The sequence below is a fragment of the Phymastichus coffea genome, unplaced genomic scaffold (genome assembly GCF_024137745.1).
Source record: "Phymastichus coffea isolate CEN01 unplaced genomic scaffold, Cenicafe_Pcof_1.1 PCOF00059, whole genome shotgun sequence".
In the NCBI taxonomy this organism is placed as follows: Eukaryota; Metazoa; Arthropoda; class Insecta; order Hymenoptera; family Eulophidae; genus Phymastichus; species Phymastichus coffea.
In genome coordinates, this window is record NW_026706870.1 from 148,816 (window position 1) to 172,440 (window position 23,625).

Sequence of the window (23,625 nt, forward strand, 5' to 3'; positions counted from 1 at the left end):
CGTGTATGGCCATTGGATGTTAATCTTGACTGGTCGACTATTAGAGTGGAACGGCTTTATGCTGGTGATTTGCTCGTTCGTGGTTACGATGGTACGACTTACAGACTATTACGTGTGAATCGTTTAACGGGTGCCAAAAAAATCTTGATCATGCAGTTCGAAGCTAATCCAGAGCCGTAATTTGTCACGTTCGATCTTTCTATTTGTGGAATTATTTACCCGAATTGTGACAAAATCGTTCAGTGCGTGCAGTACGGTGAGGATAACGAAGTTACTTTTCAAAAGCGCGCGACGTTCGACGCGTTTATGACATTGATTGACGTACGAAGTTTGGGTAAAGGGCGAATGTTTCTTCTCGTTGGAAATGTTTAATGTAGGGATGAATTTGACTATTGGAAATTCTTCGGTATCGATATCCGCGATGGTGCTGATTATTTTAAACCGGATTTTTCACATTTTCTCTGCACTGGCGATAGAAAAGCTCTTCGGATTTTCGATATCACGCTTACGTCGAGCAATAGAATTGCTGTAAGATACGCGTGCAAGAATGGCGATGAATTCAATTTTAATATCAATTATTTCAATATGGATGCATTATGAATAAAATTATCGTAGGGAGTTTAATTAAATAAATGCATTGATGAAATTTATGTTTTAATTACTTTTGGATTGTTATCCCCCCTGAAAATTAAGGAACAAATTTCATACATAATTCGTATGTATATCTGTAAAAACTTTTAATGCAAAGCTGTATCTAATTTATGCATATTATGTATGTATTATGTACATATATATTCAACAATGTACGTAAGCAAGATCTATGTGCATATATCGTGTGTTTTGTGTACAAAATACGCACATATTTTGTAAGTTTTGTGTACGAAATTAATACCATGGTAAAATAGAAATTAATCAACCATTATTTTGCAAAACATTATTAGAATATTCAATTCATCAAGAATATTCAATAATCAAATAAATAATGTATCTGCAAAATTTGGTTTTTCTGGTAAAAATCCAGAATACTTTATAACTTTTGAAGTGTGTTTTTACTGTTATATCAGGATGGTAACATTAGTTACACGGAGAGTATTTATGAAACTGAATAATGCCCTGATGATTTTATTAAAAATACCTATTTTTAGTTGTTTTCCAAACTACAAAGCAACAGCTGTATTATTAGTCGTATATCAGGAGGAAGTTCTTTAGTAGGAGGAAGTAATCTAGTAGTTCAGTAGACCGATTCAAAATATTAATGATATTTACGACGGATATATGTACAGAGAATTCCTTGCTTATTTACCTGTTTTCATTGCTTTTGACAGTGCTAATTGCATAAAAATCATATCATCCTACTTTGTTTAAATTTATTATTATTTTAATTTATTTAATATTCATTTTAATTAGTTAATCACTCGATTTTAATTATTATGCCACAATCGGTGCACATGTATAGTGTATATTTAAAAGACCTCCATTCGTAACACACACACTATATAGGTATAGCTGCGTAATAACACAATCCTAAATTATATTGAAATTATAAGAGCTGTATTAATAGGAATGGGTTATTTCAGAAAATAACCCATTCCTATTAATACAGCTCTATATTTTCTTTTTGGATTATATTTTCGGTTTTCGTAGATGTTACAAATTAAGAAGAAGACATTCATAATCTTTTACATTAAAATTTCACGCTTTTTCCGCCGAGAAAAGAGATTTTCTGTAGCGCGGAAGACCCGGAATTAGAATCGTCGAATTAGACTACGAATTAATTTTTTCTCAATATTTTCGAAGGGTTCAAATTCCAAAATAACTATTTTTCAACTGGTATTGATTAAGGCAAAGTTAGTGGTGTATTTTGTTTTAGGAAATAAATATTTTTCCTACCAGAGTTATCTACTTTATCATCCGAGTAATCAGCTGTTTTTGCGGATGTAGGAGTTTAAGAACACACGTTAACTTAGGATATTTTATATTAACATGTCTAATCAAATTTTAGAGTGTAAAAATTACAATAAAACTATTTTCTGTTGGTAAAATTTATGGTAGAGCTAGAAATATATTTTTTTCTTAAGAAATAAAAGATTTTCCTGTATAATTTATCAATATTACAATTACACAAATAACATTGTATAATTCAAATCCTACAGGGGTGCAAATTAGTTTTATATATTTTTTAGATGGTACAAATTAAGAAGAAGGCATTCATATTTTTTTTTCAAAATCACATATTTTTCTGCTGGAAGATAGATTTTCCGCCGCGCATGCGCAGTAATACGTTCATTTGAATTGCTAATCTACCCTACGAAAATCTTTTTTTCTCTGTTTTTAAAGAGGGTACAAATTCCAAAAAAGCATTTTTCTGATGGTACAAATTAAAATGAAACTAGTGGTAGTTTTTTTTAAGATATTAATCATTTTTCTCCTAGGAGTATGAGTTTTCCGAAATATCGTTCATTTCGCTTTTTTTCAAAATTTTGGGGGGGGTACAAATTCCAAAAGAGCAATTTTCGGTTGGTACAAATTAAGACGAAGCTAGTGGTATATATATATTTTTTTAATCAATCACTTTTCTGCCAGGTCGTCTCCTACTAGCTAGCTGTGTTTATCAACATAGACAGTTGTATGGGTGACAGTTCTAATTCTAAGGAGTATTATTTTGTCAACTGTTATTTTTAGAAAAAAACTTCAAAGATTATGGAGTGTCATTTGCATCTACCTCTTCCAACTTGAAGTATACACCGGTATTTCTTTAATGTGCTGTGAACACATTATATATACATCTTTTTTTTACACGCAGCGAATGTCGTAATACCAAGGTCGTTTATACTAACCTATAAACAAATTTTAATTTTATTACCTTGGTTTTTTTATGAAATGTTCGAAGAAATGTTATGAATATGATTTTCATTCGGATTTTTAACATCTTATGTTTTCAGTTGTTTATATTAATCGTAAAGAGGTAATGTTTAGGTTATTTATTAGTTTTTGTCAACTTTACTGCGATGTCGTATTTCATTAGAAAAAATACTCAATCAAATACATTTTAATAAAGTAGTCAAAAAATTTCCATACTGTTCCTTTCAAGCTGAAAATCTCCATCACTTTTTAGTGATTGACACAATTTGATTGAATTGCATTCAAATAAACTACTACTGAATCCTCAATTCTCGCGATCTATGCCTATTATGCTTCTGAATCTATCTTCATAGATTTTTCTTGCAGGAATTTTTTATCGTGGTGGATATAATCCACGCATTGATTATCTTCTGCCTTTTCGCTCTGTGCACATAATCATTGATATCTTTTGTTACTTTACCAAGTCTTTTCTCTCTGAATTTATTTTATGGAACTTTGTTTAACAAGATTCACAAAGCCAATCTTTGCCACTATATGATTTGAATTTTGATAAAGTAATTTCTAGGACTACAGTAAAATATCCTTGGCTAAGCTTAAGTATATTAAAAATACTTTTGCATGCTTGATAGCCACTAATTGTATTATCTGCCATGTAAGAAATAGAATCCAAAGAAGATAGTAATTCGTAACACGTGAGTTTTTGATAGCCAAGACTACACCTTCTGGCTGCTGGATAAAAACCTACTATTAATGTACCACTCTGTTTATTTATCGCAAGCACGAACTTTGCTTTTTTATTTTACTGAAATAACCATTTTTTACTCGTTTAATTTATTAAATTGAAAAAAACTGTATAAAAATGCAAAAATGAAAAAAAAAAACGGGTATACGCAACGTATGTTACATGTTACATGTACTGTCGTGTAAATTCTTGGCATAGCGAGCCGCGGTGGGTTCGAGTATAGTCAAAAGTTCAGTCGTCGGCCGAATTTCGCCGCTCGTGCAGTGATTTCACTCTTATCCGCGCTGCTGCTATTGCGTCAAATTGGGTAATTGTATATATAGAGAGAAAATTTCGTGATTGCTAAATATTTATTGTGAATTAAAAATTAATGTTACATTTTATTTTTACAAAATATTATTACTGCATACAACTCTTGCGAATCGCACGTTCACAGCTATTAGCACGCTGAGGCCGGCGTGACCTATATACATGCGATTATATATACTTTTCATTTAATTTTTAAATTGATTATTCCTAAAATATTCAATGTTAATCGCAAAAAAAGAATATGGTTTTTTAACATTTCGTTTTCGTGATAAATATTATAAAAATGTTTGCTTTTCCTGTATACGAAATGTCAGTCGTGTATAGATCTCCAAATTTGACAAATTTTCAGAAGTCCAAAAATAACTATCAATAAACATGTTGACGAGTTAAAATAGTTGAAATTCGTTTAAATAAAGGCATTTTTTTCAAATGTATATAGACTTACAGTCAGTTAAAAACGTAAAATCTTTTCAAAGTAAAAAGTGACCATGGTTAAGTGACATTTTTATTTTAATTTTTAAGTAATTTCGAGTAATCTTGTTGAAATCTATCATGATTGCAAGGCCAATCTTTTCTTAAATTTATTAAAAACTTGATAAATTTTTTTTTACTAAATGTGATTTTCTTTGATATTAAATCTTCTATGCTGTTCTTCACTTGAACTTTGCAGTTGTTATTAGTTCATACAGACCATCTTATATGAAATTTTGAAAATTGCAACAAAATTTATTGTAAAACATACTTACTTAATTTATTTGAAGAAAGTAAAATACCTAAATAATTACAGCATAGAAAGTATAATATTCAGGATTATAAGACTTATGAAGTTAAAATTGTTTTAATCAATGGTTAAGTTGAATTTTCGCTCAGAAGATTTTTTCCCCATTTAAGAAACACTATTAACTATTGTGACGTTCTTGACCATTGAAAATATTTTTTTTTAATTCATACAAAAAATACAAAAATGTGCTTTTTCTTTTTCAGGTAACTACATTTTTATAAAGTTACTTGAACCAAAATCCTGGCTACTACTATGACTGAAACTCAAGAATCTGATTCCCAAAGTTACTCTAAATTATCGCAGCTATACACAGCTTTACGTGAGCACCTCGATGACAGATATATTAATGAAATTCTCAACCGACAAGGCGACATAAATTATCAAATACCTATCAATAAAACTCGCCTACCAAGCTCTGCCGGTTGCACAGCTTTATTTTTTGCACTTCAGAAACGCAATGTCAAGACTTTCAACTTACTTCTCAACCGCGGGGCTGATTTCACGATAAAGAACAATGAGGGATCAACAGTCCTCCATCAAATCATCGAAGAAAAACACAAGAAATACACGAATAATTGGAAATCGAAAGGCAAAATCGAAGACTGCTTCATCGACTCTATATTATCATTCCACGTTCAATTTAAAATCCACGACAATCCATGCAACAGCCACGGCATATCGCATTTTCATGCAGCTTGCATGACCAACAACGCGCGAGCCGTGAAATTTTTCTTGAGCAACGGCGTGTCAGTCAACCAAACTGTAGACGCCAACTCACCGGTGTTTCCCGGCTACACGGCATTACACTTTGCCAGTCGATTTTGTGCGCTAAAAGCCGCCGAAATCTTGCTGGAGAACGGTGCGAGCGTACACGTCAAAGACTCGAGTGGCATGACAGCGCTGCACTTGCTGCTGGAGCGCAACGTGCGAATAATGCAGTTGAACGTGGAGAAACGCGGAGCACACGCCAACCTATTAGCGGACGTGGGTATAAACGAGAAGATAATCAGTCTGCTGCTGGAAAACGACGCGACGCCCGACAATTGGCAAACTCTCGGCTTAACGAAATTGCACGTGGCTTGCGGGATGGGAGACGCTGTGCTGGCAAAGCGTTTCCTCAAGCACGTGACTGACATCGATCGGCCGATCGCGATCGACTCGCCAGTCGCCCCGGGCTGTAGCGCGCTTCACTTGGCCGCTCTGTTCAGCATCGACACTCTTAAACTACTGTTGAGCAGAGGAGCGAGTATCAAAATCGTGGATGCTAATGGTACAACGCCTCTCGACGTTTGCCTGGAAAAATACGCAGTCGCCGATATTCACGCTATTATGGAATGTCAAGCAGATTGGGGCAACCTATTAATGTCGGACGGCAGAACGAAACTAATGGATCTGTTGCTCGCTATGAGAAGTACGGTTGACTTCAACGCGTTTCTACGTAATTTCGACAATGTCGATGCCGTGGTACCTGCTGACTCGCCACTGTGGCCAAATTATACGGCACTACATCTAGCGATAGCTCTTTACAATAGAACTAAGAATCTCTGCAATAGGAGGACATATTTCCACGTGATAAAGGATTGTTTGAGCAGAGGTGCAGACGTGACTGCTAAGAACGTTCACGACTACACTGTCCTACACTTCGCTTTCAAACTCAAAGATATGGACATTGTTAATCTGCTGTTTCAGTATCATAAATTGACTGTCAACCCCGTCGACGAGGATGGCTGGTCTCACCTTCATATAGCTTGCGTCGCGATGAACGAGACTGCATTGGAGAAATTACTTGCCAACGGTGCTGATGTGAAATCTCCAGTGAGGAGAAGTTTCAAGATTCAAAATTCTTATATTTCTCCGGGATCGACTGCCTTACATATCGCAGTGGCTGTCGGCTGCTCGACTATTCTCAATTTTTTGTTAAAACAAGCTGCGGATATTTATGCGATGGATGTCGATGGATTGACGCCGATTCATCGTTCACTCTTGATGTCTAGCAATCAGTCGTGTGTGGGAAGCATGCTTCTGTCTGTTCCAATTCTAAAGGAATGCATCGTCGATGGTTTTGCTCATTTGCACGTCGCTTGTTTTTTCAATTGCTCGACTGCTGTAAAGAAGTTGCTTCATCTTGGAGCTAATGTTAATGCAGTTATCGTGAATCCAGTGGCTTCCGAATACCTTGGATTGACTCCGTTACACATTGCAGTGCACAAGCGACACTGGGAACTTGCAAAATTACTCATTCAACATGGTGCTAACGTCACTAATGACATTCTGTTCGATGCACTAAAAGACAAGTATGGACCACATCAAGATCCCTTTATCGCAATCATTAAACGCAACAATGTGGCACTGAAGGATTTCACTTTACTACACATCGCTTGTAAGAAAGTCGACGTTAAGTTAGCCAAAAAGGCGCTTGACCACGGAGTAAGTGTCAATGAGAGAACGAAAGATGGATGCACGGCTTTGCATTTACTGATGATTGAAGCGAACGAATTTATGCACAATCATCGGCGTCAAATCGACATTGATGCTATTTTGAAATTACTGCTAAATAACGGGGCTGATGTTTCACTGAAGAATGACAGCATGCAAACTCCGCTTCTTATGGCTGATAAATTATTTTACATTTATATAGGTAAGGGTTAACGTTACTTAAATGTTTACTGTAAAAATTATTTCCATATTTTATTTTGAAATTTTTGTCTGTAATTATTACCTCACAGATCAGCCAGCCGATTCTCCGTGTGGATCGCGTGTCAATTTAATGCTAAAAAGTATAAAAGATTTTAGTGTTAATCCCGTTGATGCTGATGGAGTATCTCACTTTCATGTCGCTTGTAGCTGGAATAATTTCGACGTAGCCGAGGCATTTTTGAATTCTGGCATCGTCGACGTCAATCAAACGACCGACTACTTTGCCGATCAATATGCCGGTTGCACTGCCTTACACTTAACTTTGAGTAGGCAAACGAAAAGCTTTACCGGCATCTCTGCACAATTAAAAACTGTCGAAATGCTGTTGAAACACGGCGCTGATGTGAATGCCCAGGATGCACGTGGTAATAATCCACTTCATACTGCTGCCAAGTTCGGTCCACCGCGTGAAATCCTCTTCGAAATGATTACTTGGTTGGTGCAACTTTTTATTTGTTTTCATGGAAATTTAACTATCAAGGTGAAACTACAATTTTTATATTTTATAGCGCTGGAGCGGACATCAATGCTAGGAATATATATGGCGAGACGCCGTTAGAAATTTTACTGAAATCAAAAGACGTGACAGCTGACGAAATAGGCTTTTTCCTAACTCATAGCTGCCACGTGAACGATTTCAATCCGGTCAGTCAGAAAGGTTACCTACCGATAACATTCTCCACACGTCATCATGAGACCATGCAGAAGTTAGTTTTTGAAGCTATGATTAATTCACCAAACATTAATGAAGTGGACGATACTGGTTGTACTGCCATACATAATGTCGTATCTACTGGCTCACCTATCATCACTGATGACGATTATACTGAGTTGATTGAAAGACTTATCAAACTTGGTTGTGATATAGATTATCAAAACAAATTAGGTGTGTGATTGTAAGTTTTATTAATGGGTTTTCAAGGAATAATGTTCTTTGAACTTCTTTAATAGGTAAAACGGCTTTGCACATTGCGGCACAGTTTCAAAACGACCGAGCGATTTCGGGGCTACTGTCGGCAGGTGCGGATATAAATGTGATCGACATGAAGGGTAAACCAGCTTTTGCATACAGTTTGGAGCCTTGCAAAGCATTTGACGAGTATTCCGAAGGTCGCGACGAGATAATAAAAAGAACGTTCGCTGTTCACGTTCACAAACTACTACTAGGTAAACTCGACGTAAGTCCAATCAATAACAATGTTCAAATATCTGTGATGAAAAAGAAGTCCTTTGATGCCGCTATGAATGAGCGCTTTTTCAAAGAAATAGAAAAAATAAAAGATGTTAAGATAGGTTCGCACTCGTTGTTTCTACACGATTTCATGTCCGAGACAGGCGCTGTGACTGTTTTTCCTTATATGACGTTTGTGGAACGTGAAGCTATCAAGGATTTCTTCGAGTCCAGTAGGACGAATCTAACCAATAGATTTTGTGAATTAGCAGATCTTTTAAGGCTGCAATATAGAAAGGCTTTAGCGAGATTTTCATTAATTGAAAATTCCAAGGCTTCATTGACTAGTCTTACAGGTATTCCATTTCCTGATCCATGTTCCGAGGCTATTTTAGTATTCTTGAAAAATTCTGAGTTGAAGAATTTAATCGAGTCAAGCATTTCAAATATTCAAAGAACAAATAATGAACGATTACGTGGTTAAGTAATTTTCAAATGAAACATAATTGTTTTTACTTGGTTGAAATTTTTATTATAGCAACTAAATGTACTTGATAGACAATTATATTACTCAAATTGATGAGATTATAAAAAAGTGTATTGGTGAAGTATATTTGTCATATACCAGTATTGCTTCACATATATATATTTATACAAAGTATAAATCGCTTATTTTAATAACGTACGAATAAAGCATTCACAAAATCATTATTTTTAATGAAATTGTTTCTAAATTAATTTATTGTTTCTTATAAACAGTACAATTATTGAAAGGTAGTTTGACCTAATTATTGTATGATTTTATGCGCAATAAAAATGAATATTTCTCATAATATCCGAAGTTTATTATCATTGAATGGTTTTTTACTAATCTTTTTTTATGCTATCTACTAATTGGTACAAAGTATTATTGCTAAAAGAAATAAATTAATCGTATCATAATGTAATTTATGCCTGAACTGATTAAATGAATTTAAATAGCTTCATAACAGTATCAGAGAAAACAAGTAGATGCAAGTATTACACATTTTTTAAAGCTACTTTTAAATCTGTTATCGATTAAAGATAATGGATCATTCCCCTTTATAAAAAAGAATATATTTATCATACTTCTTCAACGACACTACATCCACGTGAGCGAGCAGATGAGACCTTTATCAGACGTTAACGAAATATGAGGTGATCTCATATTGAAGATAAAAAATGAAATAATATTGATTCTGTCATTCAATTAATAAGAGGTATTTATTTTAAAGCACTTTCTAACAGCTGTAATGGTAAGAATACTCTTTTATGATTGATTATTGTCGTTAAAACTGCATTTTTGTATAATTTGCTGATAAAATTAATGTAAATATCTATGAAAGTATTTACCCAGAAGAAAATAGTCATAGAGCAATTAAATCAATTTTTCTATTATTTTTTCGCCAATAGTTTATAAAAGAAAGACTATATAAATACAAGTTAGTGTTTCTAAACCTTCGCCGTAATCCTTCGTCATAAATCTTTAATACGTGCAAAATTATATCTGTATATCGATAAAAATCAATCTTATTTGTAAATATCATTTGCTTTTAAATGTTATTCGATTACAATGAATATTTAAAAACTATTTTTTATACATTTTTTGACGTGTTCATCATAAATGATCAAATATATATAAAATGTTTAATATGGTTGAAATTGAATTGACATTAATCCTTGTTAACTGTGTTAACTGATAAAGATTGAGATATTGGGTTTAAAGTAATCGACAAAAATGAATAAAAGAGACTTTAGTTTTCCTTATTACTCTGTGGTATTGGAAGCAACTTTCGAGTACAAAGCACGCTTTTGAACCAATGCGCAGACTTTTTCGAAGTTCTTGATTTGTCTGGGTTATTGAAATCAACTAACCTGACAAATGCCGAACTTTTCCTTGAAAACAGTTATAAATTTTACATTTACTCCGTGAATAACTATATTTATTGATTAACAACGTAAAATATTTACATGTAACCCATATTTCACTTGAAGTTATCCATTAAGCTCCATTCGCTAAGCTCTGACATGATAACCACGCTTATTAACCGTAATCAATATGTTCTTGGTATACGATTGAAAGTATTTGAGTAATAAGAAAGTAGGAGTACAAAGTCAGTCTGATTTTTCGACCAGAAATGAAAATTGTTCAACACTATTCCAACTTGTCCTTTTTTTTCAGTTTTTCTTCTTCGTAAATGTAATAAGAAGTTTGAGCTTCGAAAATATGTTGATTACAAAAATATTCGGCTTATCTCCATAACTTTACTTATTGAGAATAACATTTATGAGGGCTTTTAAAAACTAAACGGAGGATTAATATCATACACTTGCTGCCAATTTGCCTTTGACGTAAGTAGTTCTATAAATACTTTCTAATTCGTTGATAGTTACAAATGCTTCAACGTGGTGATCAAATTCGCTGAAAACAATTTTGGCATAATCTAAAAAAAACTTAGACAATAATTTCATTTGTCTAATCACCTATTCGTTGAAAGATTTGTAGATGGTCTTAGTAGTACACCGTGACCTCATAATATGCTTTTGCAGTTAGTCCAATAAACGGTGATAACACCTAGTGCTATCCTTGCTAATAATATTTGAATACCTTGTTAGTTAAATTCTCGACCAACTGAGGGAAATCGGTAAAAGCTCATTTAAGAAACGAGCATTTTCATTTATTTAAAAAGTAATAGTTTGTGAATATCTCGAAAACAAATTATCTATCTTACACAATTTATTAGTCCCATCTTTTTAATAAGTCAAATCTTCTTTATACTTGTAATTCGAACCGCAAGGAATATCTTCATTGGATCTATCATTCATTTTGTAAATTTAAGTATGTGCGTAATGATCCCATGTTTCCTTTTACCTAAATAAATCGATAATTCATGCAATGGAATTGTGAAATTTAAATTTACAATCAATCATTTTAATGAACTTCTGTATTAACGTTGCAATTCCATACTCCTTCGACTTAATAAGCAGCTGTTGCTGTACCGATCATAAAACCAGCAGGGAAGCTTATATAATCGTCGACGATCTCATTCGCTAAGTTTTGGTGAATTAGGAATGGAAGTAAGTCAATTATAACTTTTTAAATGCAATTACATATCTTTAATAGATACACACGAAAAATAAAATACTTCCTACAGAAAAAATAAAATAAAATACTTTCTACAGAAAAATTCACAAAAGATTAATTGGCATAAAATATATTTTACATATGATCGTACATTTCATCATTTGTTAATAATGAGCAAACGGTCATCTTAAATATAATTTCAAAGTTATTTATTCCTGGAGAAATATTTTATATAAAATATTTTGAGCATTATTTTGCAAATGTATTTCCTATAGGAAGCTTACATGTTCAATAGTATCATCTTTTCTAATGAATTCAGAAATTCAATAGAGACCTTTATATTCTCTGTTGAATTGGAAAAATTTTGCGTTAAATAAATATAATTTAAACAGCTGTAGAATCGGCATCTCTAAGAAACAAATCTAGCTGTATTTTCAAAGATGAGATAAACGATAAGTCTATCTTTGTTAGTATTTTTATAAGGTGTAATAATTGATTTTAAACGCGCTGCATCAACCAGAGGATTTACAAATATGAATATTAATATCTCAATTCCCACTTACTACTTGCATAAGTTATAATGTATTATCGTATAATTCGGATTGATGGCTGCAATTAAATCAATGAAATGTATTACACAAATGAGATACTCTCTAGAAAATTATTATTTTTCCGAGACAGATGAATGAATCTACATTGGAAGCATGTTGTTTCGTTTATGAAGAACGAAATTTTATCTGACACGCATTGTATCTTTGATTGGTCTTCAACCGGCAGGCTACGGATAACTAACTGCAGAATCAAACGATGACCATTTATCAATAAATAATTAATGCGTGGGATTATTTATATCCATTCACCTGTCAGATTACACCAATCATTATCATAAAACTTAATTTATGAATTCATCTAGTTCAACAATCTCAAAATCAAAAATGTATTTTTTTTAATTACGTGTTAACATAATGATAACCCATACAGTAAATGAGTACACGTGATCTAAGCGTCGTGTGGATATTTGCATCCGAGAAAAGTGAGGGTGAAATCACTTTCTCGCATATGTATCTAACTTGATTTTTCTACACAACGTGTCCGATACTAAGATTTGAATTGTGCTTGCTTTTTGGAGCCTACGTAAATCAAGTCCTCGCGCGTGGAACGACGAAAAACTTATTGTTGGATTATTCAAAATTTTTGTTGTTTCTGACGTATTCACTTCCATGTTAAATATTGGCCTGATTTTGTGTGACAAAACAAATGTCTTCTTTCACACAGACAGATTGCGTTTGGGTATGTACTTACGACATATTTCGTAAGTACATAAGTTAAATATTAGTTTGATAAAAAGAGGCATTCCTTTAATCAATACACTGAATCTTTTATAATTTATTATGTAATGGTTTGACCACATGATCATTGAAAAATATATTTCGGAATTTCCTAATACTGACATCTTCTAACATCTCATCTATCTCATTATCCGATGGTATGATAGGTTCGACTAATTTCAAGTAGTCATCGATGGGACAGAATTCTTTGTGATTACCAAGTTTCAATGGTATTAGCGTACCAGATCCTGTCCAAGCCAAAAGCTGAAAATATTTTTAAAACAATTAATGATAATTTCATACGTATAAAGATGCATTTTTATTATCATATTTTTCCTCACTCTCACATAAACTTGATTACTGCAATCGCGTAATTTTTCAAAAATCAAGCCACAGCCAAACTCTGGATACCTATAATCTTCAATATTATGCGATCTTGTGATCAATGCTATATTAAAATCATGACCGCTGTACAAATAAATTTTTCTCGGATTTATGTTGCTTCCTTTTAAATTCATATTTTCAATGATTGTCTTGATCAGTGGTCCTGCGCCAAGTTTTTTCATTTCCAATGTGAATGCAAATCCATCAAACACAAACCCCATCAGTTGCCTAAACTTTTCCTTCATTTCCGGCTTGTACCAATCTGGTAATGGTAGATTCATTCGTTCCTACGATAATGCTCATTTTGATTTTATAATTTTATCGAAAAATCGAGGATGACAAATACTTACATCGGCGACGATGACGCCGTATAAAAAGGCAACGTTTAAAAAATCATCGTCAAAATTGACGTTTGTTTGTTCGGACAAAAACGCCAGAAAATCATCGTACTCGGCAATTTTTTTGCGGAACTCTTCCGTCCGACAGGCCTGATATCGAAGCTTCTGGAATCTGAAAAAGGTACTTTTATCAACGAAACCTGTCTTTTGAGTTGATCACTGACCAATTCTACCTCGGATTATCGTGGTATTTCATAAAAATGTCCAATACCGCTGGCGCATGAACATAAGGTATAGGTGACCATTTTAAATCGGGATTCCAAACAGCATGACCTACCGGTGGATAAAGCCCAGCAAGTACCAATTGCAAAGACATTTTCGTACGGTGAACGTCAGTCGAATAAGCGTAAACATCGTCGGATTGGTAATACTCGCTTAGGAAGTTTCCATATCGCTCCCTCAAAAATGAACCGAAATGGTATTCCTGCCTCTTTCCATCCTGCACACGAGCGAATTGATATAGAATTTTTTTCAACAATTCCAAGGATAAGCAGAACGTGGCTACTTGCATTGGTCAATTGTCCGACGCCCCATGGTTCGTACGCGGGCACGTCGTTGAACTTGTACACGTCCAATTCTTCGCGAACCGGAGTTCGAGCTCCGTGTCTAAAAATCTAACGTAAATATTCTCGATGAAATTCAAGCCTGATGCAATATTTCGGAATTTGGAGTCGACGAACTATGCGTTATACTTACTACTTGCACCAGTTCTAACTTCAAATCTTGATCGTTCAATTCCTTATTCACTTCCATGTCTAAAATGCAACGAACGAACCACAGATATGTTCAAGCTATTCGATTGTCGTTAGACTAGCGTGACTAAAAAGTCGTTAATTAAAAAGAACACAGTGTTTAAAGAATATAGATAATCAAACAGATAACAGCAATTAGTTGTAACTAGGGGGGTGTTACGTGATTCAATGACCACGACTGGAAATTTCGTAACTCAGAATAGCATATACTCTTGATCTCTTGTGATAAAATTTTTCGATTTTTTCTGTGTTATACAGTGATACGATTTCTCACTAATGAAATGAATTATTCTATCATAAAGTTTCTTCTACTATTGCTTATAGGAATTTTATAAAGAATAGTAGTAATTGATGATTATTAAATTATAAAATTCAAATGTCTTATTTGCACTATTTTCATAGTAATCGATCGCACGCAAACGATAATGTTTATGCCCGAGATGCAACGCAAGGGCATTGGATGGATAAGGAGAGCACCGAATTTAAGATTTGAATTGCGGATACAGAACGTCACCAAATAATTTTAGAATTCTAAAAATTTTCACATGAAGTATTAATAAATCCATTGACATAAAATGATAGAACATCGTTGCATTAATAATGTACATTTGTGATTCTCTAGTATTATTAATAATAAAAAAGTTAGAATGAATTATTGAATAATACATAAAATGAAGCAAGAAAATGTAGGTTACAAGCAATGTCTATCGTATTGCGAGTGCACATACATTATATAACGCCATTATTGTCTAATTGCAATGTATGAATGAATCATGTCGAATGAACAAACTGCTCATGGAAATAGCAGATATCTCTCACCTGTTTGTGCGTGCTATACACATAAGTACGTATTGCCAAGGCTACCTTATACACCGCTCGAAAAACACTTCGAACTCTCTCTCTCTCTCTCTCTCTGACTCTCTCTTTCTATTTGCAAAATTTAGTTGCGCGCGCATGCGCTGTTGGCTTCGAGCGGACACTCATCGGCACACCTGATTATATACAACGACGCGTAGTTCCGAGTGCATTCGAAATAGCGTGTGCACGAGTGTGCGCTCTTGGATTCGTCGAATTTTAATAGAGAATGCGGCACAGTTGATCGTTGAAAAATGAAAAAGCGTTTTACAATACAATGTCGCAAAAGTACGATGGAAAATGATGCTCATATAGCTAGTCGTGTAATTTTTCTACTACAGGCTGATTGAATGATAAATTTGTAAACTTCGTAACGCTGCTACCTTTAAATATTTCATCTAATCCTTTTTCTAAAAATGTGATAAGTTCAGATAGTGTCGATTGGACAGAATTCTTTATGATCACAAAGCTTCAAAGTTGGTGGATTTCCAGATTCCATTCGAGCGAGATGCTGAAAATCATTCGTATTAACAATCTACTCATATTATCGACAACTATTATATATTTTCACTCATACTTACATTTGTAGTTGATTATTGGAATCGTACGGTTTATCGAATTCTTTATTTTCGTGAATTCAAATGCCTTTCCTTTATATTGATATTTTAAAAGATAATTTTTATTACTATATAAATAAACCTAATCAAGATAAGCAAGAAAATTACTACTTTTACGTAGTAAATAAAAATCCTATTTATATTTATACACAATTTTTCAAAAATCGTTATTAAAATTAATTTTTGTTGCCAAGATAAAATGACCGGAATGTCCGAGAATTCGACAATTTTCTTTTGGTACTCTTCTGCCTGATAGGTTTCCACTCTAAATTTTTCACATCTAGAGATAGATGAAATGAAAAATACATCAATTTTTTCATACAAAACGAAAGTATCGCAAGGAAAAGGTAAAGTATTTAATACGATCTTATACCATCGGATCGCGTCAACCTATACGAAAAACTAAATTTTACAATGGGTTTTGGCTCTCGATAACATTGACGAGCGAAGACGAGCTTGGGCCGACAATGAAAGATAGTGCAATTGCTTCGCATATCGAGAAGAAAACAGGAAAAATTTATTGAATCAAGTCGATCTCTTTTGCAATCCTAACTTCTTTATCTAGACGGCGATGGTATGTTACTTTTTAAACCTGAACGATCCAACAATCGAATCACCGTATTGGAAACGCGATTTGTTTCTATCGGATAAAAATGATTCTTCTTGATATAATTGTGGGCGTTTTTAAGTTATTATGAACAATTATCAGAGCTCTAAGGATACTTATCGCAATAAAAATCGACATTATTTTTTGAAAGCTACATCTTCGACAAGACGTTTTACAAAGCAATACACTCCGAAAGTGCTGTCAATCCCGGGATTATAACGGATTTTAGAGCAACAAATATTCAGCTCTAAAAATGATGAATGCTGTTGAGAAAAACACGCTCATTTTATTGGTTAAATATGCAAACGTACTTAGATTGTTTTCACAATCCTCTTCACGTTTTTAATAATTATTTACTAATTACTACTCTGTAGTCCACGCCAGTACATAGCTTTTAATTATTATATATCAATATATAATTAATTATACATACATAAATAATGAAAACATCTCAATGTTCGATTTTATAATTTTTGCACATGACACTGAGTAATGAATAAAATAAACTATTTTTGCGCGCATCAATAGCGTATAGTTGCTTTTCGCGATAGTGTCGCAGACTTAATTTTTTGATTACAAATATAATAGTCATATCAACTTCAAAACACAACAATCTACATCTGCGAATAAAGATTATTAAATGCACAAAGTCTTCGGAAAGTTTTAATTGCAGTTCATAAAAAAGGGAGTGACAGTCTGGTGTACGACGAAGGTTGCCAAGCGACTTCCAATACACAAAGTTCCACGGAGAATACACAGCTTTTTGTTTTCACGAATCAATCAATTGCTACTGGCGTCACTTGTAGTATTACTCTTGAATGTAGCATGAAAAATGTTACTTCGGCATTTAGGAACAATCTTATCTCCACACGTGAGCATTGTTTTAATTGTGATTTGATAGTTTTGTATTTTTCAGATAAGCCCTTCATGTGATATTGCATTTACGTAATAATTTGATAATTCTTTTTTTGTAATTATAAAAATTGATTCGGAAAAAGTGATGTACCGTAAGAAAAAACATTTTGCTTTCAGCTCCATCGCCTTTGTAATAATACATATGATAATTAAGCGGAGTAGTAAACATTATATTTTATATTTGAATCTTTTGACGTTGATAAAAATAAAATTTTTCAATGTATAGCTAATGAATTATAACACATACAACTGTCCCTCAAGGAATCTAAAAAACAAGAAACCGCGATTGCATGGTCACCGGACAATTCGAAATTAGCAGCGACGTCAGCGAATTGTACGGTTCACCTATTCGACAGCAAGTGCGCGAAGAAAGATGAATTCTCAACAAAAGCTCTGAACGCTCGGGTAAGTCGCTCGATTCATCTTATTTTTTACGCAACAAGAAAAAACAAGACTTGATATTGAACCTCGAAATGAGTTACATTGTACAAAACTATACAGAATCATACCATAAAAGGTCTATCGTTTTCGCCCGATTCCACGAAACTAGCGGTAGGTCAGACGGACGGTTTCGTCAAAGTCTACAACATCGGCGAACAATGGTAAAGTGAAATCAAATCCTGTTGTATCCATATCTGCATTCGTTGACGATTAATGTTAAAGTCGCAATGAATTCCGAAGGGAGAAGAAAAGCCTAGAATTCGAGCTTCACCAAGGCTCATCGGTGACTTGCCTCGCGTGGCCAAGCGACAAATTGATAGTTGTCGGTCTGGAGAATGGCAAAATCAATACGGTCGCGATAACGAGCAGAACGATAGCAGTGCTATGCGACGCTAATTCAACGACGATAGCACTAGCCATCAAGTAAGTCATCGTAATGCAATAAAGTTATCCCGAGAAATGTCATACTCGTTGAATTTTCAAGCCCAAGAGTAACGGGAATGCTGTCAAGTCACTCGGATGGTAAAATCAATCGTTACCACATCACGGAAACGGGTACAATCGAATTCTTGGGCAAGGTGATTGTTCACTCCGTAGCCGCTCAAGCACTTGCCTGGACTCATCACAATTATATACTAGCTGGTGGTCGTGATAGTAGACTCGTATTCTACGATTCCCGTGGCAAAACTCATCAAGTCTTCAGTTACTGTGGAAACCTCACTGCTAACGGTATCGTCGTGGCTTGCTGCAGTCCAAATGGTCATAACGTGGCGATTGGCACGTGGGATGGTGTGAGTACAAATATTCTTACCGCACGGGCACACATCGGATTGCGTTGTTCGAGCAAGTCAATTCCCGTTTCAGATGAGGATACTCAATTTGAGTCCGAGAACTACGTTGTGGGAGGATACGGTTTTAACAACTCTACCCAAAGGAGGTGCTGCTATAGCCGTAGCCTGGCGACGTGATGGTAGGTTCTTTCTGTTCGCACTTTTCACATTGGGTTTACCATTCTCTTATTCGTAGAATCGCAATTAATCGTCGGAGATTCGAATGGCGGATCGATCGAGCAATACGAAGTGACGTTGCGCTCACCTTCGACGTTTGGTACAATAGGCTACGAGGTACTGTACATCGAACCAACTCTGGCTATCGTCAGTTCACTGGGCGATCAGTGCTCGAAGCCTATTGTCGTAAGATCGCGAGCTGGTCACGAAATCGAGGACGTTAAGTTGCTCGGCAATCACGTGATTGCCCGTACTAGTGCTACTTTGATCATCTGCGATCTCAACTCCGATTTGGCCAGCGAGATCTCACGGGATAATGAGAAAGGTAAGCAACGGTATACGCTGTGTGCAACGATTGTTTTTTAGAGAGTGTTGTTTCATTTCAGACATAGCGAAAGAACAGTTGTCTGCCGAGAAGCTAATGCAGAATACATTAGGATCTTGCAAGTCTAGCGTTACTTTGCCGAGGCAAGTTACGGCTTCGGTTTCTTTCTATGTCGAACACAAGAATGGCATTTCACCAAAAACTTGCAATATCGGCGATTTAGACAGATCAGGTAAATCTACGTTGAAAAATAAAGAGAACGCCTCTGACAACTCGTTGTCGCCAAGTTGCCCCGAGATTAGAACCAAAAACGAGCGCTCGCCTACGGAAAATACGAACGACGTTGAAGCAAAGAAAGACCGAGTGACGAACAGACCAATGAATAAAAGTAATCTGGTGTACTCGACGATCGGCGGTGATGCATTTTCTAGTAGTAACTCGTCGATCGTTAGAGACAATGAGAAAGATAAAATTATCAATATTTCATCGAACAAAAAGACTTGCATGTATACAACGGAAGATTCGACGCGTTGGACGTTGAGCACGGATTCGCGCTCGTCCAGACATGTTTCTGAAAACGAAGCAGAAACCGATACGAAATCTTCAAAGAAGACTAGACAGCGTCAAATTTATACGGAAACTGCGGGGCTAACATCACCTGGATCCTTCGTCCAAAGTATCAATGAGTTGTCGATTGCCGATTGGGATAATAATGCAAAGAAGAAGGATTGCTCCGAAAAGGTGGATCGTGGCAATTGTGAACATTCAGACGGTAGTTTCCATGATTGCTCAAGATGCAACGACGTTTACAAACTTTGGAATCAAACGAATAGCAACAATGGGCATTCGTTAAGTATAAGTTCAACGCCGGACATCCCATTAGTCGAACTCAGTGCTTCTTCACCGATTAGATTTACGAGACAATATACGCCTGAGGAATTACGAGGTGATTTTTCATTGCAACTTGCTGTTATGGCTTCGTTGTCACCTGGATTGCAACGAGTTCTGGAGAAACAAGCGATGACTGCTGAGAAGAGTTAGAATTTTTCAGTGTCGTTTTATTTTTCATCAATGTACGAAAACCTTGGTTTTTGTAGCAGACTTTTCATAGATTTATTTAATATATATATATATATATATCTACGGGCCGCAATCATATTATATTCGAGTCAACTCGTAACGATCGTCTTTAAAATGACAAGACCGTTGCTTAGCAACATTCTTTAAAAAATTGTTTAATGAGAAAACGTCTAGCAATTGTTGAATTGCTTCAGTTTTCTTGGTTATTGATTTTTTTTATTAACTTGGTTACCAAGAGCAATATAAAAGACTTAATCAACGGCTTGTTCGGTCTCTTCTCGCTCCTTTATTTCATTCGTTCGCAAACAAAGGATGTTGCGTAATTGTAGATGAGTACTTTTAATTTTAAGTTTGTTGATTTAAATTTAATCTCCGAATCGTCACCGTTAACCTCGTCTTTTACTGACATTTTCACATTTACAGACGTAATTACATGTAAACATATTTAAATTCCGTATGACAAATAAAAAAGCCGTCTTGATGTAAATGTACACTAAACATCAAAATACTTTTTTGCATATCATCATACAAATATTAATTATCTCCTTGGAAAACATATTTTCATAAATTTCAAGTCAATTGTTAATATTTTGAAAGTTAATAAATGTATAATTCAATTTACGTGTATAAATAAGTTATCATAGATTTTATTGATTTTATTAGAATCTGAAAAATATAAAATAATACAAAATATTTATTATTTTTTGCTTTACCAAACTTTTACATAAAAGTAATACTTTTTTACAAATTTACAAAATATTATCCACATACATATAATCTCTGTTATATCACACATTATTAAAATACATGAAGGTTTCCGCAGTTATACTTTAAAACCATTGTTTCGCATCATAAATTTCTAAGATTCTTCTAACCCTGTTTATGAAATTTGGATTATTAGTTGGTCTGAAAAAATCCCACATTGAGCGCATCTCGGATGTTTTTGCCATTATAATCGAGTGAAACAACTCGCTTGCTGCATCTTCCTTCATCTGTTTATCGAAATTCGTTTTCTCGAACAAACTCGCGTCACACTGGAGTTCGTTCAAAACGTCGCGAGCACATATTCTATAAAGTTCAAACGCTTCATCGAGGTCCTTCAAATCGCGTTGCAAGCTCGTCAAAAGAAAGTAGAACAGATCCGTCATTGGACTAGAGAAACAGTAATTCTGAAAGTCGAAGAATTTGAAAGCATCGATTTTGCCATTGTCAATGTGAAACATTACGTTATTGTTCCACAAGTCGCGATGAACGACGCAAGCCCGCGGATCGTCGGGCTCGTAAGTCATTTGCAGAAAGCAATTTTTGTTGTCTCCAGGCTCGTTCAACGATCGAGCTCGCTCGTAATACTCACTCAACTGCGAATGGTTCTTTATCATTTTTAGCATTGATGATACCAGAGAACCTACCATCTCTTCCGACATGTCAAGTGGTTTTGCATAATCTTTAATTTTTGCGAAAAATTCCGGATTTTTGTACTTTATTGCTAGGCCGATTGCGTGGAACTTGGCTATGGCTGGAATTGCAATCTTCATGTGATTCATATCTAAGCCTGAAATTAATTGTCCACATGAAACAATTATATTTATCAATAAGTATACAACATAAAATAGTTTTATTTTATGTATAACTCAGAAATCAGCAAGTTGTGGCACAAGCTTGGAACGCAGTCTTTACAATTTATTCTAAGCTTCAAACACTCATTGTAATATAGGTAACATGAATGTATTCGCACATTCGTTCTGTCGATAAATAAATGGGACTAAAGCAATTTCGCAAAGCATTGGACAATCAAACAAATGAATCGAAAGAATAATTATTTTTCAACGTCGCAGCACAATGATTCTGAGATTTTTAGATCGAGTGAAGAAGTTCGATCAAGCACTCCGATTCATTGGTAGAACAAAATAGTAAAAAACAACATGTAGCACGATTTGCGGAAAAATGAAGTGACAATTCAACGATCCTTATATATAAAACGCAGATAAGCTATGATAAGCAATCGAGAGAAGAAAAAATAGATGCCACGAATACAAAGTCCAGTTATTCCGCAAAACAGCATACCTTCGTGACGATCCACCATAACGTAACCGACCTCTTTGATATTCTCTAATAATATCACAGCGCTATCGTCTATACCATTAACGTCAGCATTAATGGCAAGTCGACCGCCATAAAACTTTGGCACAATATCAAACTCGCCTCGGTACAGCTTTTGATAAGCGGGAATAAGTTCCTCGTACAAAAAAATTTCCTTTGCAACGGTGACGTTGCACTGGTAGACGATTCTCTGGAATTCGGATGGAGGCAACATTTTCGCTACTAAATTCAATTTTTCAATGTCATCTCCTCTTTTGATATCGACAGTGGCTTTGACAATACTACTGCCATAATTGTCTCCAGACTTGACTAGAGTATCAGTCGAGAAGCTCACTACCTCAAGATCGTCTCCCAATGTTGAGCGAAGTACTTGTTGCGGATCTCGCAGCTGGACTTTCGGCTACGTAAAATTTTTTTGTTTTCAAATCATCTTACAGTAACATTGAAAAATTGCATATTATTAGTACTTATAGATGGAAGTAATGTAATTAATGTAAGACCTATATAATTCCTTCACAAACAACAAATACTAAATAAAATAAAATAATATTTAAATTTAGTCTCGATATTATTAATATTATAACAGTTGATAATGTTCTTGATATTAGGAAAGAGAGTGAGGGAGGGAAGCAAAGTGCGAATGTCAATTTTTACCTGAAAGGGGATTGTAAGAAAAGATTTGAAAACTTTGAAGTAGAATGAAAAGTTGCGACAAAAGCTGCCGAAACGCGAGTTCTCTTGACCTTTCATTGCTGGCGACTGACGTCAAACGGAGTGATCAGCTGGGAGGGTCCGGAATGTTGAAAGAAGTAAACACGCGCGTGCGTACAGAACTTAGCGGAGCATTGTTCATGGATCAAGTTTTAAAAATGGGATCTACATTGACGACCGGCTCAGCAGGCGCATGCGCGCGTTAATATCGTTCTTATCGACCCAAAGATAGATGTAGTAATATAGTAAGATTTTTCTTGGCAGTTTACTTTAATAGTATATGGCCATTCCACAAAATACAAAGTTACAGAATTATAAATGGTTAGCGCACGAGTTTTATGTTAGGGCTTAGACTAAATTACAAACAAAACGAAGGGTAAAATGTCAATAACTTAAGGGTAATTTGACGTATTAACTCAAAAATACTTAATATAAGT

General features: G+C 34.8%; 4 protein-coding genes across 8 annotated transcripts; 2 read left to right on the forward strand and 2 right to left on the reverse strand.

Annotated features, from left to right (window-relative positions):
* The first annotated feature begins 2,621 nt into the window (after positions 1–2,621).
* LOC131666510 (serine/threonine-protein phosphatase 6 regulatory ankyrin repeat subunit C-like) lies at positions 2,622–9,337 on the forward strand. 3 transcript variants are annotated; one of them, XM_058939241.1, is made up of 5 exons: positions 2,622–2,747; positions 4,898–7,332; positions 7,421–7,826; positions 7,901–8,277; positions 8,343–9,337. In XM_058939241.1, exons 2-5 carry the CDS (start codon positions 4,947–4,949, stop codon positions 9,044–9,046), a joined length of 3,873 nt encoding a protein of 1,290 aa, XP_058795224.1. In that variant the 5' UTR covers positions 2,622–2,747; positions 4,898–4,946; the 3' UTR covers positions 9,047–9,337. The 3 variants fall into 3 exon arrangements, with proteins under 3 accessions (XP_058795224.1, XP_058795226.1, XP_058795225.1); XM_058939243.1 differs by having other exon boundaries at positions 2,642–2,737; XM_058939242.1 differs by lacking the exon at positions 2,622–2,747 and adding an exon at positions 3,852–3,911.
* A 2,368-nt stretch (positions 9,338–11,705) lies between these two features.
* On the reverse strand, positions 11,706–15,452 carry LOC131666526 (prostatic acid phosphatase-like). Of its 3 annotated transcripts, none has more exons than XM_058939277.1 (7): positions 15,350–15,452; positions 14,475–14,597; positions 14,288–14,392; positions 13,952–14,217; positions 13,731–13,890; positions 13,344–13,667; positions 11,706–13,260 (listed from the first exon to the last, which is right to left on the reverse strand). In XM_058939277.1, the coding sequence occupies exons 2-7, from the start codon at positions 14,529–14,531 to the stop codon at positions 13,048–13,050; spliced, it is 1,125 nt and encodes a 374-aa protein (XP_058795260.1). In that variant the 5' UTR covers positions 14,532–14,597; positions 15,350–15,452; the 3' UTR covers positions 11,706–13,047. The 3 variants fall into 3 exon arrangements, with proteins under 3 accessions (XP_058795260.1, XP_058795258.1, XP_058795259.1); XM_058939275.1 differs by having other exon boundaries at positions 11,709–13,260; positions 13,338–13,667; positions 15,350–15,450; XM_058939276.1 differs by having other exon boundaries at positions 11,709–13,260; positions 13,338–13,667; positions 14,475–14,533; positions 15,350–15,414.
* A 1,989-nt stretch (positions 15,453–17,441) lies between these two features.
* On the forward strand, positions 17,442–20,338 carry LOC131666624 (intraflagellar transport protein 172 homolog). The gene is made up of 8 exons (XM_058939459.1): positions 17,442–17,480; positions 17,786–17,929; positions 18,026–18,126; positions 18,206–18,388; positions 18,450–18,756; positions 18,830–18,935; positions 18,992–19,297; positions 19,359–20,338. The coding sequence occupies exons 1-8, from the start codon at positions 17,442–17,444 to the stop codon at positions 20,336–20,338; spliced, it is 2,166 nt and encodes a 721-aa protein (XP_058795442.1).
* A 713-nt stretch (positions 20,339–21,051) lies between these two features.
* On the reverse strand, positions 21,052–23,227 carry LOC131666548 (uncharacterized). Its single transcript, XM_058939321.1, has 3 exons — positions 23,132–23,227; positions 22,442–22,877; positions 21,052–21,929 (listed from the first exon to the last, which is right to left on the reverse strand). Exons 1-3 carry the CDS (start codon positions 23,225–23,227, stop codon positions 21,208–21,210), a joined length of 1,254 nt encoding a protein of 417 aa, XP_058795304.1. The 3' UTR covers positions 21,052–21,207.
* Positions 23,228–23,625: the final 398 nt, after the last annotated feature.

What these genes read in the sequence shown, in the direction of transcription:
- LOC131666624 (XM_058939459.1), top strand. Translation starts at nt 17,442, where the DNA reads ATGTTACTTCGGCATTTAGGAACAATCTTATCTCCACAC. An exon ending in ACGATAGCACTAGCCATCAA is followed by an intron (nt 18,389 to 18,449) that starts GTAAGTCATCGT and finishes TGAATTTTCAAG; the next exon opens with CCCAAGAGTAACGGGAATGC. An exon ending in CGTAGCCTGGCGACGTGATG is followed by an intron (nt 18,936 to 18,991) that starts GTAGGTTCTTTC and finishes TCTTATTCGTAG; the next exon opens with AATCGCAATTAATCGTCGGA.
- LOC131666510 (XM_058939241.1), top strand. Translation starts at nt 4,947, where the DNA reads ATGACTGAAACTCAAGAATCTGATTCCCAAAGTTACTCTAAATTATCG. An exon ending in ATTATTTTACATTTATATAG is followed by an intron (nt 7,333 to 7,420) that starts GTAAGGGTTAAC and finishes ATTACCTCACAG; the next exon opens with ATCAGCCAGCCGATTCTCCG. An exon ending in AGATTATCAAAACAAATTAG is followed by an intron (nt 8,278 to 8,342) that starts GTGTGTGATTGT and finishes CTTCTTTAATAG; the next exon opens with GTAAAACGGCTTTGCACATT.
- LOC131666526 (XM_058939275.1), bottom strand. Translation starts at nt 14,531, where the DNA reads ATGGAAGTGAATAAGGAATTGAACGATCAAGATTTGAAGTTAGAACTG. An exon ending in AGTTAGAACTGGTGCAAGTA is followed by an intron (nt 14,393 to 14,474) that starts GTAAGTATAACG and finishes TATTTACGTTAG; the next exon opens with ATTTTTAGACACGGAGCTCG. An exon ending in GCGTCGGACAATTGACCAAT is followed by an intron (nt 14,218 to 14,287) that starts GCAAGTAGCCAC and finishes GCTCGTGTGCAG; the next exon opens with GATGGAAAGAGGCAGGAATA.
- LOC131666548 (XM_058939321.1), bottom strand. Translation starts at nt 23,227, where the DNA reads ATGAAAGGTCAAGAGAACTCGCGTTTCGGCAGCTTTTGTCGCAACTTT. An exon ending in TTCTTACAATCCCCTTTCAG is followed by an intron (nt 22,878 to 23,131) that starts GTAAAAATTGAC and finishes AATTTTACGTAG; the next exon opens with CCGAAAGTCCAGCTGCGAGA. An exon ending in TATGGTGGATCGTCACGAAG is followed by an intron (nt 21,930 to 22,441) that starts GTATGCTGTTTT and finishes AATTAATTTCAG; the next exon opens with GCTTAGATATGAATCACATG.